At 43.4% G+C, this 13716-nt stretch overlaps 1 protein-coding gene across 1 annotated transcript; it reads right to left on the bottom strand.

Annotated features, from left to right (window-relative positions):
- Positions 1–9247: 9247 nt before the first annotated feature.
- On the bottom strand, positions 9248–11512 carry LOC142940116 (homeobox protein Nkx-2.5-like). Its single transcript, XM_076083024.1, has 2 exons — positions 11113–11512; positions 9248–9891 (listed from the first exon to the last, which is right to left on the bottom strand). The coding sequence occupies exons 1-2, from the start codon at positions 11510–11512 to the stop codon at positions 9248–9250; spliced, it is 1044 nt and encodes a 347-aa protein (XP_075939139.1).
- Positions 11513–13716: the final 2204 nt, after the last annotated feature.

Raw genomic sequence — 13716 nt, 5'->3', positions numbered from 1 at the left:
ATGGCGGCAGGTCCGGTCGGAGCCAAGGTCGTGTGTGTGTGTGTGTGTGTGTGTGGAGAACACGCTTCCCTGCTGTCCTCTTCGTTTGATGAATGGTTTTCGTCTTTGGTGTTAAAATGCGTTTCTAATCTCTCCATCGGTGACGCTCCGCCTGCAGGTCACACAGATACAGGCGATACCGTCGCACAACCGTAAGGATTCGTATAAACAGCATTAATCATGATTCAGATTGGCGGGGCGGCGTGTGCCCCCTCATGTTTCTTATGAAGTGTTTTACAGTTGGACCACTCCAGAGGAACACACCCTGAGACCCCCGACGATGATGAGTGACTCCAATGACGACGTCCGCTTAAAAAAACGAGTATAAAATGAATATCCATGATCCCCAGAGGACGAGCCCTAATGATGTTGGTGATCCCAGTGACCTTTCCTCTGTCTGCCACCATCGGGGCCAAAAAGAGTTTCATATGTGCGCATGATGTCTTAAAATCGAATAGTTTCGTCATTCTCTCTCCCAGGAACAACATGTCGTGTTTGCTCCACTGCTGATTAGACAATGACGGTGTGAGCATGTTGATGCTGCTCAGCAGCTTCAGTTGTTACTTTAAACACGAAGTGCATAAAGAACGTCAAACTCAAATCAAAGTCTCCAGGATTCATCCTCTGGGGAACATAAATATTTGTACAAAACGTGACGACAATGCATTCGATATTTGTTGAGACAGTTCATACTGGATGCAGCTCGTGGCTTTTCCATCTGACGGTGGTCTTTTGCGAATTTCTTACAAATAAGTAAAAATTCTCTGATGACTTCTGCAGCTAACTGAACCAAAAGCTACTAGATGTAGGAAAACATGTAGATGTGCATTAGATGAGACGTAGCTCTGTGTGATCCTCATTCTCTAACCAGATGCTCAAATCTGCAAATCTAACGAAGCAATCAGTAGATAAAACAAAAGCAAATCACGATAATTTGTATATCAATATTCTGGAAAATACTCTAACTCATAGTTGTTTTGTTAGACAATAATTATGTATTATTATATAAATAGAAAAGAGGCCAGAAATATAACCATGGACAGGTTGTGGCTTTAAAAAAAATCCTTAACCCATTAATCAACATGAGATAATACATGTCATAAATGAACACAATGTGAGAATACTCAGTCTCCCTAAAGTGTCTTCCTGTTTGTATTCGTTTATATTTACTAAACACTTGAGTTGGATCTCGGTGCCACACCGAAGGCCCAATTATTTCCTCATAATAGTTATTAATCTCCCCTCATAGAAGGTCAATTTATTCAGGAAATAGTTGAGCAGACGTGCATCTCATTCCTGCTGGTAGAACGGCGATCCTCTCCTGTTAGGGTGATCAGTTTTAAAGTGCCTTGCTCAAGAGCGCCTGGCTGTCAGCTGCTGATGGAAGCGAAAACTGTTGTCTCTGCCCAGATTTTCCCAGCTGGTGCAGAACTCAAATTAATGGTTCTAATGATTTTCGGTGAGACACGAACCGCAATTTATGTGTGTTATTGCAAACCCTGACAGCTCAGGATAAATCTCTGAGGGTAGCGTTGGATAAACACCGTATACTCGTGTTTCTTCCCAGAAACATAACGTTTTTTGACCCAGAAAGCTGCACCGGCGAACGGATAAATGTGGATCACAGGATAAATATTTAGATCTCTCGGGTTGATGGACGAGCCGAAGCCATTCTCGTTTTGGCCCGGCCGTCCTCCCGTCTCCCATCCCAGGACACGGGAAACCAGTTAAAAAAGACATTTCCAAACATCCACGTCCATTGCGAAATCTATTACGCTGACGTCAGCGAGCATTACGTGTGAGCTGACTAAGAAGACACTGTGCAGTCTCTGAAGAGCACTTTACACCAAAGCTTGTATGTGTCAGATTCTCAATTGGTGGATATCTCATTTAAGAGCCAGACTCCCACAGGCTGCTATCAGCACAGAAGAGTCCACCGTGATCTTTAGTAGAGTTTGGACAAATGTGGATTATACCTGCAGCTGATAACGGCAATGATATCTTTAAATTTGACAGTTTATTAGTGTAGTCCAGTGTTCTCGTACAAGATGTAGGAAAAGAGCAAAAGACTAAATTCTACAGCAGAAACCAATAATTGGATGGATTCAGCTCGTCAGGCTCTGCATGTTCAGCAGTCGAAGCTGTCTTTCGTTAGCCTTAACGCTCAATAACACCAACGTTTTTGTGCTAAAATCAGTTTTATTACTAACATTTAACATTTTTAACGGAATCACTGCAAACAGTGGACTTGAGCGAAGTACATTTGTACACTTTTTTTGGCGTAGAGTTCAACTGTTGTGAACTTTGACCTGCAGGTGCTGACATTTTGGTGGAACAGAGCGCTGAAAAGTCCAAAATGGAGGAAGCTACTGTAGATTATTGGCTGTGTTCAGAGAGTCCTGTCTCATAAATGTTTGCGAACCATTCCTCCTTTGTGGAGCAGTGTGGAGGTAAGATTTACTACGAGGAACTTAGATTTAGAGTTGATTTTGGCGGTCCCTGTGGACAAAAGCGGGAGTGTTTCAAAGCACCAGAGTCCCTTTAGAAAACCTCTCATTTTACTGCAGCAGGGTCTGATAGTCTACCCCTCTCAGTCCTGGTTCTGGTGCTCTCGTGCCTCCTGGGTCTCCAGCAGCGTGGTGTCGGTGTTGGCTCCCACAGAGGAGAAGCTCTGCTCCTGGACGGAGGAGTAGGAGACGCTGCTGCCGGGAGCTGAGCTCTCCTCCTTCCTCCGGAGCTCCAAGGCTGCAGGTGAAGCCGGATCTGGGTCTGTCCACGGTGGACCGGTCTCTGCTGGAGGATCTGGGTCTGTCCACGGTGGACCGGTCTCTGCTGGAGGATCTGGGTCTGTCCACGGTGGACCGGTCTCCGCTGGAGGATCTGGGTCTGTCCACGGTGGACCGGTCTCTGCTGGAGGATCTGGGTCTGTCCACGGTGGACCGGTCTCTGCTGGAGTCTGAGCTGAAGGAGGTTCTGGTGAACCTGCATGATTTCATCTGATTTCACCAGAATCCGACCCGGTGGCTCCGATGACAAGCATTCAGAATAACTCTATAGAAATAGACCATCTTCTCTCTGATGGTCTCTTTAATGATGGAGGTCTGATAGAGGACCACGACTAAAATGTCATAACTGTCTTTTTGCAACTTTTGCTGCAACGCAACATCATCCGGAAAGACACTGAAGTGGCCAATCATGAACGTGCAATCTCAAATTCCCAGTAAATTTATTTGTGACGTGAATGCGGTTTTCGTTGCAAGAGTTACAAAGAAAGATAAAATAGTTTCCTTTTTCCAAAGTTTTCCAATCCTGTTCTGGCTTCTGATGGTCCTTCAAGATCTTCCTCTGATCTGGGACTTTTGTTGGTGATTTCCAAAAACTGTATCAGGGCTAAAATCGTGTAGCATAAACTCAGCATTAGGCAGGTCCAAGTCATGTCTCAAGTCTTTGAGGGACGAGTCCAAATCATGTCTCAAGTCTTTGAGTGACGAGTCCAAGTCATGTCTCAAGTCTTTGAGGGACAAGTCCAAGTCAAGTAGCAAGTCTTTGAGCAATAGAATCCATGCCAAGTCTCAAGTCTTTGAGCTGGAGTCCAAGTCAAGTCTTAAGTCTTTGAGGGACGAGTCTAAGTCAAGTCTCAGGTCTATGGGGGACAAGTCCAACTCAAGCCTCAAGTCTTTGAGGGACATGTTCAAGTCTCAAGTCTTTGAGCTGGAGTCCAAGTCAAGACCCAAGTCTTTGAAGGGAAAGTCAAGTCTTAAGTCTATGAGGGGAAAGTCCAAGTCAAGTCCCAAGTCTTTGAGGGACAAGTTCAAAGTCAAGTCTCAAGTCTTTGAGGGGAAAGTCTCTGTTTGTGCGACATAAGTGTAACTTGGGTCAAACTCACAAGTCCAAGTCCCTTTGTCTTTCAGCAGCCTATTTCTGCTCCGGGGCCTCTAGCAGGACTAACTGCTAGAGGGACTAACAGTAGGACTAACAGTAGTCCTAATCAGCTGCAGGTGAAGCTGTAATGATGGTAGTAGGATTATTAGTCGGGGTACTGCTAGTTGCAGTAGTAGTAGTAGTAGTAGCAGTAGCAGTAGTAGCAGTAGTAGTAGTAGTATAAGTAGTAGTAGCAGCAGCAGCAGTGATAACACTGTAATGTACATGTTGGGGAGCCTGAAGTGTCTCGGTGTGTGAATGTGCCTGTCTGGGCCTGTCAGGGCTCTGATGGGAGGAGTGCTGCTCCTTAATGGCCCATCATGTGAGCCCTGTGAGTGGAGGCAGCAGCAGCATTGACTGCACCTCCTGCAGCAACATGTGGGTGTTATGACAGAAACAGAGAGCGAGGCCAGGAAACCCTCTCCAAAACCGGGATACAAAGAGACGACCAACATCAACACGTTCTTCTTCTTCTTCTTTATTGGACCCATGAGAGTGCTGAGAGCGGTTCAACTAAAGCAGCATTAGAGTAAAGCCTGAATTACTTCAACATCGCAGGAACTTAATGCAAAGTGATGACATTGTTTTTATATTATTGTTAATATTTGAAGAGTGTCATCAAACATCTAAGCTAAAGCTCACGAGTATGTAAGCCTTAACATTTAAGAAATTATCTCATTAAAGATGTTTTTTGCTTTCTATACATTGAGTGACACCTTTTAATATAGATTATAGAGACTAAAGCTTCTATTTCATGCGTGCAAACATGTTTGGTTTATTCAAAACAACACACACAATTTGTCTGCTGGCTTTCTAAAGTCGTGCATAGTTGCGCCTGTGGCCGGGGACTCAAATGTTAGAGAAAAAAGTCTAATAAGACCAAAACAAACAATGATTTCTGTCTCTTTAACAGACTAGTGTTCATTGCCAGTTTTTTTGCTCCTCAAAATATGAAAGTTACCGAGTACAAGATGATTTTGGGGTCATTTCCCACCTAAAGACACGACGATACTTAATAATCTTTGTTTGAAGAAATATAAACAGGAAAGCACTTTAATCCAAATCAAAACATTCTATTTCATTTGTAATTATTTATGTTATTTTGTGAGTTCTGTTACTCTGTGTTCCTGTTTTTCTTTTAGTGTGTGTGTGCAGCCGGGGGGCCAAGTGTGGAGAAGAGTGGAGCCGACGACCGGTCCATTGATCAGCGATCGTCAGAGGTCAGTATTTAATGCACATTAGAGGTTAAGAGATGAAGAGCCTCCACATTAAACACATGTATGTATCAGTTGGATCCATCAAGCAAAGCTCTCACACACCTCAGCAAACTCAAATGAATCTCACGTCTTTGTGGGTGAAACTTTTACAGAATGTCAGTCTGAAATAGAATCTAAGTGAGATTCAGCAAATCAGAGTTTGAAGATCAAAGATATTGACGCACACCCTCGGTGTGTGCCGGGCGACGGCCGGTGTCTGTTTGATGGAGTCAGACAGCAGACTGAGTAAACTCATCAGCGAGCTAACGAGCCAAAGCTAACAGACGATCAAAGAATGCATGTGTGTGATTAGTTCACTGGTGCTCACATTAACAGTTTAGTGTAGAAGCACAACTTCTTTTACCAATACAACTCTTAAAGTTACTGGTTCTTGAGTTACTTCTACTTTATACTTAGATTATGTTTTATAAACAGTTTCTGAGAACATGAGGCCTTCTTCATATAAGTTCACAATAATTCAAATAAACTCGACCGGCTATAACAGTAGAAATGGTGCTAACGTGTCAGTCCAGTAGCTTCATATCACATAATACAACGGCTGTATCAGAGTACTTTTACTTTGCTAGTAGTACTTCTAAACTTTTGCTTGATCAATGCTTCTCATGTAATGAAGTATTTTACTTTTTGCCTGAATACTTCCACCTGTAGAATATTTTGGTAGCAGTGGCAGTAAATATTATTATTATTATTATTTTAATGTGAATGCCATAAAGTAAAGTTTTTAAAGTCAGGGGGTTTAAATACAATTTTAGATTTAGAGATAAATGGTGTAATTCATTTTTCATTGGACAGACAAAATAACAGGAACACCTGTAAAATAAATACTAGCTTCATAACGCTGTGAGGAAATTGTGTTTGAAATGTAGACTGTTAGCCATAACTGTTTCATGATGACGCTCATTGTATTGCCGAGGAAATACATTTATTTTATTTATTTTAATGTAAAACTGTAACGATAAAAAATCCAACAATCAACAGTGTTCCTTAAATGCAACACAATATAGATTATTATGGTTATTATTGAGCCAACCAGCCTAATAGTGATGGTGATGATGATTTTTCTTCTTCTTCTTCAACTTCTTAATATTATTATTATTATAATTACTATTATTACTAGTATCGTTATCGTTATTTGTATTATTAGTTTTCATAGTTTTTATAATCATTATTGCCATTGCTGTTATTGTTGTTCTTATAATTATTGTAATTATTGTAATTATTATTATTATTATTATTATTATTATTACCGGCCCAGCAGGTAGTGGTGTTTACCTGCAGACGCCTCTCTGTCTCGTCTTTATTTGCCTCCATCACTCTCTGTCCTGCGGCCGGGCAGCACCTCGGGGCGCAGAGCTTATCAGCTCTCTGTTTACCTCTCAATTAATCCCCATTAGTGAGGAGGGGGCATTGGGGGGCCTTGTTTTTAGTCCCAAACAGGAGATCAGCTGGTTAACAGCTCAGACTGACGGATCTCAATCTGAGCTCAGAGACCGACTGTCTGGCACGAAAAGAGAAGCCGGAGAGACGCGCTGATCGCCGCCGATAACAAGGATATTTATGAACGTTAACGTTTGTTCTATCTGGTCTTTATACATCATATGTCATTGAGAGGAACAACATGTGCGTAAAGTACAATCATGGAGTTAGGAAATAACTTATTTCTGACTGATATCTTAAAATATGGCAACTTGGGAGCATTTATGAGACTCTTCCATCCAAAAATAACCATTTATCACGTTGACTCAACTCTTGTCAGTCATCAGAGCTGCTCCACTATTTCCCACAAACCCCTCTGCATCAGTATAAACGAGCTCCTGAGGTTTCTGTCGGACATGTTGTAGTAAATGTGGCTCCTGCTGTTTGTTCTCGTGTCTCGCATTAGGACACGAGTGTGGCTGTAATTATACAATAATGCCTTTTGGGAAACGACGTGTTCTCAGGCCGGAGGAACAATTACGCGCAGAGAGAAAAACAGCAATTGATGTTTTCCCCTCCCTGGTTTTCACACTACTACCACCATCATCTTTGTTCTCGGGAATCATTCCAGCAAATAAAGTTTTTTCCCATAAACGTGAAAACAACAGTTGGAGAATAATTGTATCTGAAATTCGAACCACATGTAGCCTACTTGTTTTTAGCCCTCATTTGTGCGTAACAGCCAATTAGACGACAAAAATACTCAGAACCCAAAGTGACGTCAACTATTCAAATGACCAACAGTCACATTTACAATAATATATAAAAACAGAAAAGCAGCACATTGTCACAGCTGGAATAAAGTTGTTCGCTTGATAAACATTTCGAATGACTCATCAATTAATCGAGTAATTTGAGCACCAAACCAAACGATTAAAAAACCATTTGGTCTCGGGTCATTTAGCTCATTGAATCAATAACTGGCCATTCCATTAAGATCTTTTGCGTCTTTGTAACCAAGACCTCTGAATCCATAAATCCATATAAAACCCCAGAACTTCATGCTTTCATTCTGTAATGTGGACATTTGACACGTTGATTCTGTGTAATCACTGTAATTGTCGAGCTCTCCTTGTGGCTTCATGTTAGAAAGAAAGAGAAATCTGCATTACAGGATCACTGCAGTCGTTGTTCCGTGCAGGATTAGGCGGTTACCTGTGAGAATAACATCGGTCTGAACTGAAATAACACTGAAATAAAAGCCCCCCCTCCCCTTAAAATTCTCCCGTCCATTTTCCACAACGGGATAAATGGTGAAACTTGTAGCAATAATACCCCCTTCTTTCACACAAACGCCTCCCCGCTGCCATCTCCTCCAGCCCCGGCTGCCCCCGAAGCCTCGCGGCTGGGGGCTCTCGGAGAGCCTTTCTCCACGAACAAAAAAAAAAGAAGCCTCCTGAAGGGGAACAAAAGTGACCACATTTTCCCCCCGTGTCCCCCCCTTCTCTGCGCAGAATAACCCGCTGCCTGGCCCTCAAATGGGAATATTAGGACGTCAATCTCACGGCCCCTGTGCGCCTTTGTCTTTGCTGAGTGCCCGGCTCTGCCTACCACACACCTTTTGTCCGACAATCCAATAAGGGCCATTATTCCCGTCTCCCTGGCTCGGCTGCTGCTCGCTCTTCGGGTGTATTTTAGGTGCTTAATCGCGTCCTTTAAAGGACCTCAAATGGAGAATAACTTCCTCCTTTCACGTCGCCTGGCACCGGGACAAAGAGTTCCTGTGGCCCGGCCTCCCGCAGCAGCTCTGCCCCTTAATATGTTTGCGAGTGAGATTTCTGCCTCCGTGCATCTGATTCACTTCTGTGACCCCACATGGGAGCAATAATTATTGGATTATTATTCTTATTCTTACTTTTTATTATTTAGGGGGAAATTCCGTTTCAGTTCTGTGACGGGGATGTATTTCACCATAGTTTCTACAGCGCTGAGGACGTTTTACAACCAAAAATATATAGGACACAATCTTTTGTTGTTGTTGCTGGAATACAGAATCAAACGCACCTTTATTTTCCCTCATTTCTCTGATTTATTTGAATAGATGTGAAATAGAATAAAACAATTCTCTGTCGAACCAAAAAATCACCTTAAAAGCAATTCAATCTCTCCAAAAGCCTAAAAAGTTACCATGTTAAAAACAAACGTTATTTTTAATAAAAAAACGAATCATATTTTTTGGAGTTCAAAAAAGGAGAAATACGCACATTTATGCGTAATTTCCCCCTCTGTGCATCAGTCTTGTCAGTGCCAAACTAGAGCACCAACTATTGTTGGACCACAAAATGAAATTTCCCCAAACTGTGCCTGTTCACATGTGTGACATCCGGCCTTTATGCACACTAATCTCGGCTATGTTACAGTCCAAGTAGCCGGTAATGTGAGTGAAATGTCAGGTGAATCCAAACTCGCAGCCATTATATAAACATAACTGTTTTCTGAGGAGAAGTTAACACACTTCTAAAATCTTGTGTTTTGACCGAAAATGTAAGAGCTCCATAAAAAACCCCAGAGACACTAGTTGTGTTCTGGTGAGGCTACCAGGCCCGGATCCCCTGCAGGGAGCCCTGGCACGATGTGACCGCTGTCCCTTGGTGTGTCGGGGCCTGTGGGGAGCCACCGAGGCCGCTCACGTTTCCCAAGTTCATGTTCATGAAGGCGTTGGAGGTGCCAGACGGGGGGAGGGTGGGGATGCTGGTGTAGGTGCAGCTGTAATTGGTGTTGTACGCGGGACTGTTGTACGTGTACGCTGGGTATCCGTTATATCCGTACGGGTTGGATCCGTACGGAGCAGCGGCGGAGGCGTAGCTCTGCGCTCCGCCCAGACACGGCTTCCCATCGCGCACCAGCACCGGCACAGCGACGCGCCGGGGCGGCGGAGGGTGGTGCTGCCCCACCGCCTCCAGAGACTTGTCCTGCCGCTGCCGCTTGCACTTGTAGCGGCGGTTCTGGAACCAGATCTTCACCTGGTTCGAGGTGAGCTTGAGGGTGGTCGCCAGGTGCTCGCGCTCGGGGGCGGACAGATAGCGCTGCTGCTTGAAGCGCCGCTCCAGCTCGAAGACCTGCGCCTGGGAGAAGAGTACCCTGGGTCTCCGCCGGCTCCTCTGCTTCTGCACCGGCCGCTCCGAGTCACCCTGCCCGCCCTCCGCGGCCTCTTCCCGGGACACCAAAGCGCAGCTCTCTGGGTGGGTCGGGGGAAGTCACATAAAAAGAGTTAATACCTAAAATATCTTGAATATTATTTCCCAGAATATGATGCCACTTTGACATATTCAATAAAATACAAAAACAAAATCAACCACTGCAAAACATTTCCTCTGTGTGATTGAAAATATCCTATCAAATAGAAAAACGTTTAGCCCAGTGCACGACAAAAAGCTCAGATATTATTATGAAAATTAGACAATCAAATATAAAACACCAGGGAGGCGGATAAACTGTGCAACACATGGAAAAATAATATATTTAGGCTAAAATACCAGACAATGCAAATTATTGTAAGTACATTTTATTGACTTTCTGAACATAAAGCTCACGAGCAGCTTAAGACCTCAATTCCTTTCATTTGTTGATATATATTATGAATATTTGTTGCGCCACGTGAGGAAGACGTGTCTGACTGTGTTTATCGGCGCTACTTCGCGGTGACATTTCTTTTACAAGCTCTTTAAACTAATTGTCGGTTTATGGTCCACATATCATAACAAGACTCCGCGCGGCTGAACCACTAGAACGTGTTTGACATTTCCAGACTTTACTGGATCCGCCTCAGGCCGCATGGACATCGACTCCCATCATTTGATAGCTCTTTATTGGGATGATGTCTGGCGTGAGGCGGAAGATGAATTAGAAAATATTTCTGAAACACTGTTTGCACTTTTAATAAACGGGATTTTTGTGTTGTTGCAATTTTTCAAAAACTTATATTTTGAGCTAAAGCTGAGTTTCATCTATTGGGTAACAAATAACAATACTGCAATAATAAACTACGAAAGAGCTGCAGGATTATTATTACTTTTTAGAAATGACACAAAACCGATTTTTCTTCTTCTTTTTCAGTGGGCTCACATTGTGTTTGACGCTAACATTTACCTTCTAATATATTACAAATGATTTTATTTGTATGATTCATTTACAAAGCTAAACTACATCGTGCGTAACAGAGGTAACGCAGTCTGGGTTGAGGTTACAGGTGAAGCGCTTCTTGCGGCTCAACATGCAAATGATTTTTGCTGCCACTGATGTGAGATTTCACATTTAAAACAGCTGCTTCTATTTATGATCCATGCTGCAGCACTTTGATATGTTCTCCGAGAAACACTGGTTGATATTATTCTGATAGTTATTGACACACGTGTCCTTTGTTGCCTTTTGTCTGCGGCAGCTTGGCGCTTCAACTCACTGCTCTCTTGTTCGTCCAGCTCGGCGGCCTCCAGCTTGGCTCCCTGCAGGCCCGGGTGGACGTACATGTCCGGGGACAGGCTGGTCTCCCCTCGGTCATCCTCGCGCGCCGCTAGCGCGCTGAGGTAGGCCAGGTTGTCCTCACCGTCCGAGAAGGGAGAACTGTCCCGGGCCCCGGCGAGCATGCAGGACGGCGGGGTTTGGAAATGCCGCCGCTGCTGGGGAGGAGACCCGGTCAACTGCTGCTGGGTGAGGGCTCGGTGCTGGAGCTCCAAGGACCCGGCCTGCTGCTTGAGGATATCCTTGACAGAAAACGGCGTGGAGGTGAGCGGACTCTGCAGCATCATGTCATCCAGCTCCGGCTCTGCAGCACCGAGGAAATGAAGCCCACCGAGTAACATGCACGCCCCTTCTACCTTTCCACTCTTTTTCTAACAAATATTTGAGCGTAAAAGCCCCTTCTTTGGCAATTGGAGGTGCGTTAAGCCTCTGGAATCCCTCATCGCCGTAAAACGCACAAAAACATGGGTATTAGTCCCGGTTTTGTCCATGCAGGTCTCCTCTCTGACAGATATAATGTCGGGCTTTGTAAGTGGAGTTTGGACCGGGGCGAAGGAGCGCCCCTGCCTCCTCTGATGTCAGGGGGAGGGGTGTGTGAAATGGAAAGTGCGTGTAGGCTGCAAGGGAAGCATTTGGGAGATCTAGAGAGGGAGGGAAGGTGGGCGTACTTAACGAATGCTCACGTCCTGGTTTTGTTTTCGGACTGGTGTGAATATAATAATATAATATGGACATTTAGTATTTTACAGACACCCTGCCCCTCCACTACTCTCCTTCCCTGAATTCGCCCAACAGTCTTTTATTTTTATTTTTTACGCACAATTGTTTTCACGTAAGAGGCCCCTCTCCGTCACTGCAAACACTTGACATATCTTTACCTTTTCTTTTATTTTGTGTTTAAACATGTTACTTGCAGTTTTCATCATTCCACAGTCAGTCAGAACACTGGTGTTCTTGTGGGCGCACAGATTTCATGCGTAAATCTGTGCGCCCTTTTGGGGAGGCGCACCAATGCGGCACACTCGCTGCAGTAGCACAACAAGGTCAACAGGTCAAGGGGTGATAGTCAGGAACCTCTTTGCCACTGTAGCTTAACTGTATCCAGATAGTTACAAACCAAAAGTGGGCCTGGCCATCATTACGCAAAACACATACTTGCTATTTTGGCAGTTTTATAAAATTGAGAGGTTTAAGTCACATTTTGAATGTCTTAGTGGTCCAAATTGATTAAGCAGACAGGAAATTGCTGATTTTGGTCGGTTCTTTTCCAACATGCAGACCCCCAGAGCAACCAAAGCCCTGATCTAAAAATATGCTGTTTCTGTTTCCAGAAAGAGTTTCACTGAGTGAACTCCTCTGAAGGCCGCTCATCGATGGCATCATGAAGCTGAGGTTTGTTGAGATTCTTTCAAATCTTTTACGTTTGCTCTTCAGTTTAGAGGAGATGCCAAAGTTTCCAAAGAACTCTGTCACACTTTACAACAGAGAGTTTTAAAATATATATTTAGTGGAGTCATTAAAGGCCGTCCTGAGTTTCAGATGTCACTCTTCCCTCGTGAGAAAAGCTCCACCAGTAAAACTCCGATAAGGAATCATTTGTAACTTTTAAATTCAAGGTGGAGATTTAAAGGTTCAAGAGGTTAAACGACGCTGTTCTCACCCTTTACTGCTGAACAGCATCTACAAACTCTCCATATGTTTTGATTTCACCCTCCTGTCCCGTCCCGGCACTCCTGCCGTCCAGCAGCCGGCTGCTCTCGGTGTCTCTCCATCCTCTTTATCTCGGGTGTTGTATTAATAACCGCCCCGTGCCGATAAGCAGGGCCCCCCGGGGCAATTAAGATTCCTCCAGGAAAAACTGACTGACGTTTTTAGCCAGAACTAATCTGCTCCTATCAGCTCCCCTTTCCGTTTTGCAGCGGGACCCCCCCTCTCCTCCGTCACCCCGCTCCATCCTGCAGGAGTTTCTTTCTGAAAACAAACAGCAAAGTTCTCAAAAAAGTCTGATTTTAGAAAATATTTAGAGAAATACACATATTTTACATTTCACATGGATTTTCTAATATGTGCTTTACTGAAAAAACATGTGTACTTGAATAATAATGTTTAATGGGCCACTTTCATTTGACATTAATATTGTTATATATACACTATATGAATAATATTACAGCTATAAAGTTGGTAAAAGTGCTACATAAGCTCTAATTGTTAGACCATTTTAGACAAGCATTAGATAATGTGACCAACCAAACTCAATCAAACTAAATATTAAAAAAATAAAATCACAAATGTTTACATTTTATTTTGATCACGATCATGTTTCAGGGAATTTGAACAGATTACTTTAAAGCAGTCAAGCTGTGGGGCGTGTGAATATTTATAAGTTCAAGAAAATGTATAAAGAAAGAATAACTATGAATGAATAATGAATGAATAATGAATGAGTAATCTCTTCTCTTTGTTGTTTGATTTGATGCGTATGGCTTGATTCTGATTTCTCATGTTACTGTAAGTATTTGTGAAGTAACTGTAATTGATGGACCAT

This window comes from Anarhichas minor, unplaced genomic scaffold (genome assembly GCF_050575085.1).
Source record: "Anarhichas minor isolate MPS153535 unplaced genomic scaffold, ASM5057508v1 ptg000114l, whole genome shotgun sequence".
NCBI lineage: Eukaryota > Metazoa > Chordata > Actinopteri > Perciformes > Anarhichadidae > Anarhichas > Anarhichas minor.
This window is presented reverse-complemented; position numbering and strand designations above follow the sequence as displayed.

Coding starts and splice junctions, on each gene's coding strand:
- LOC142940116 (XM_076083024.1), bottom strand. CDS start 11,512: ATGTTACTCGGTGGGCTTCATTTCCTCGGTGCTGCAGAGCCGGAGCTG. Junction 9,892..11,112: donor GCTGGACGAACAAGAGAGCA/GTGAGTTGAAGC, acceptor CGACCCACCCAG/AGAGCTGCGCTTTGGTGTCC.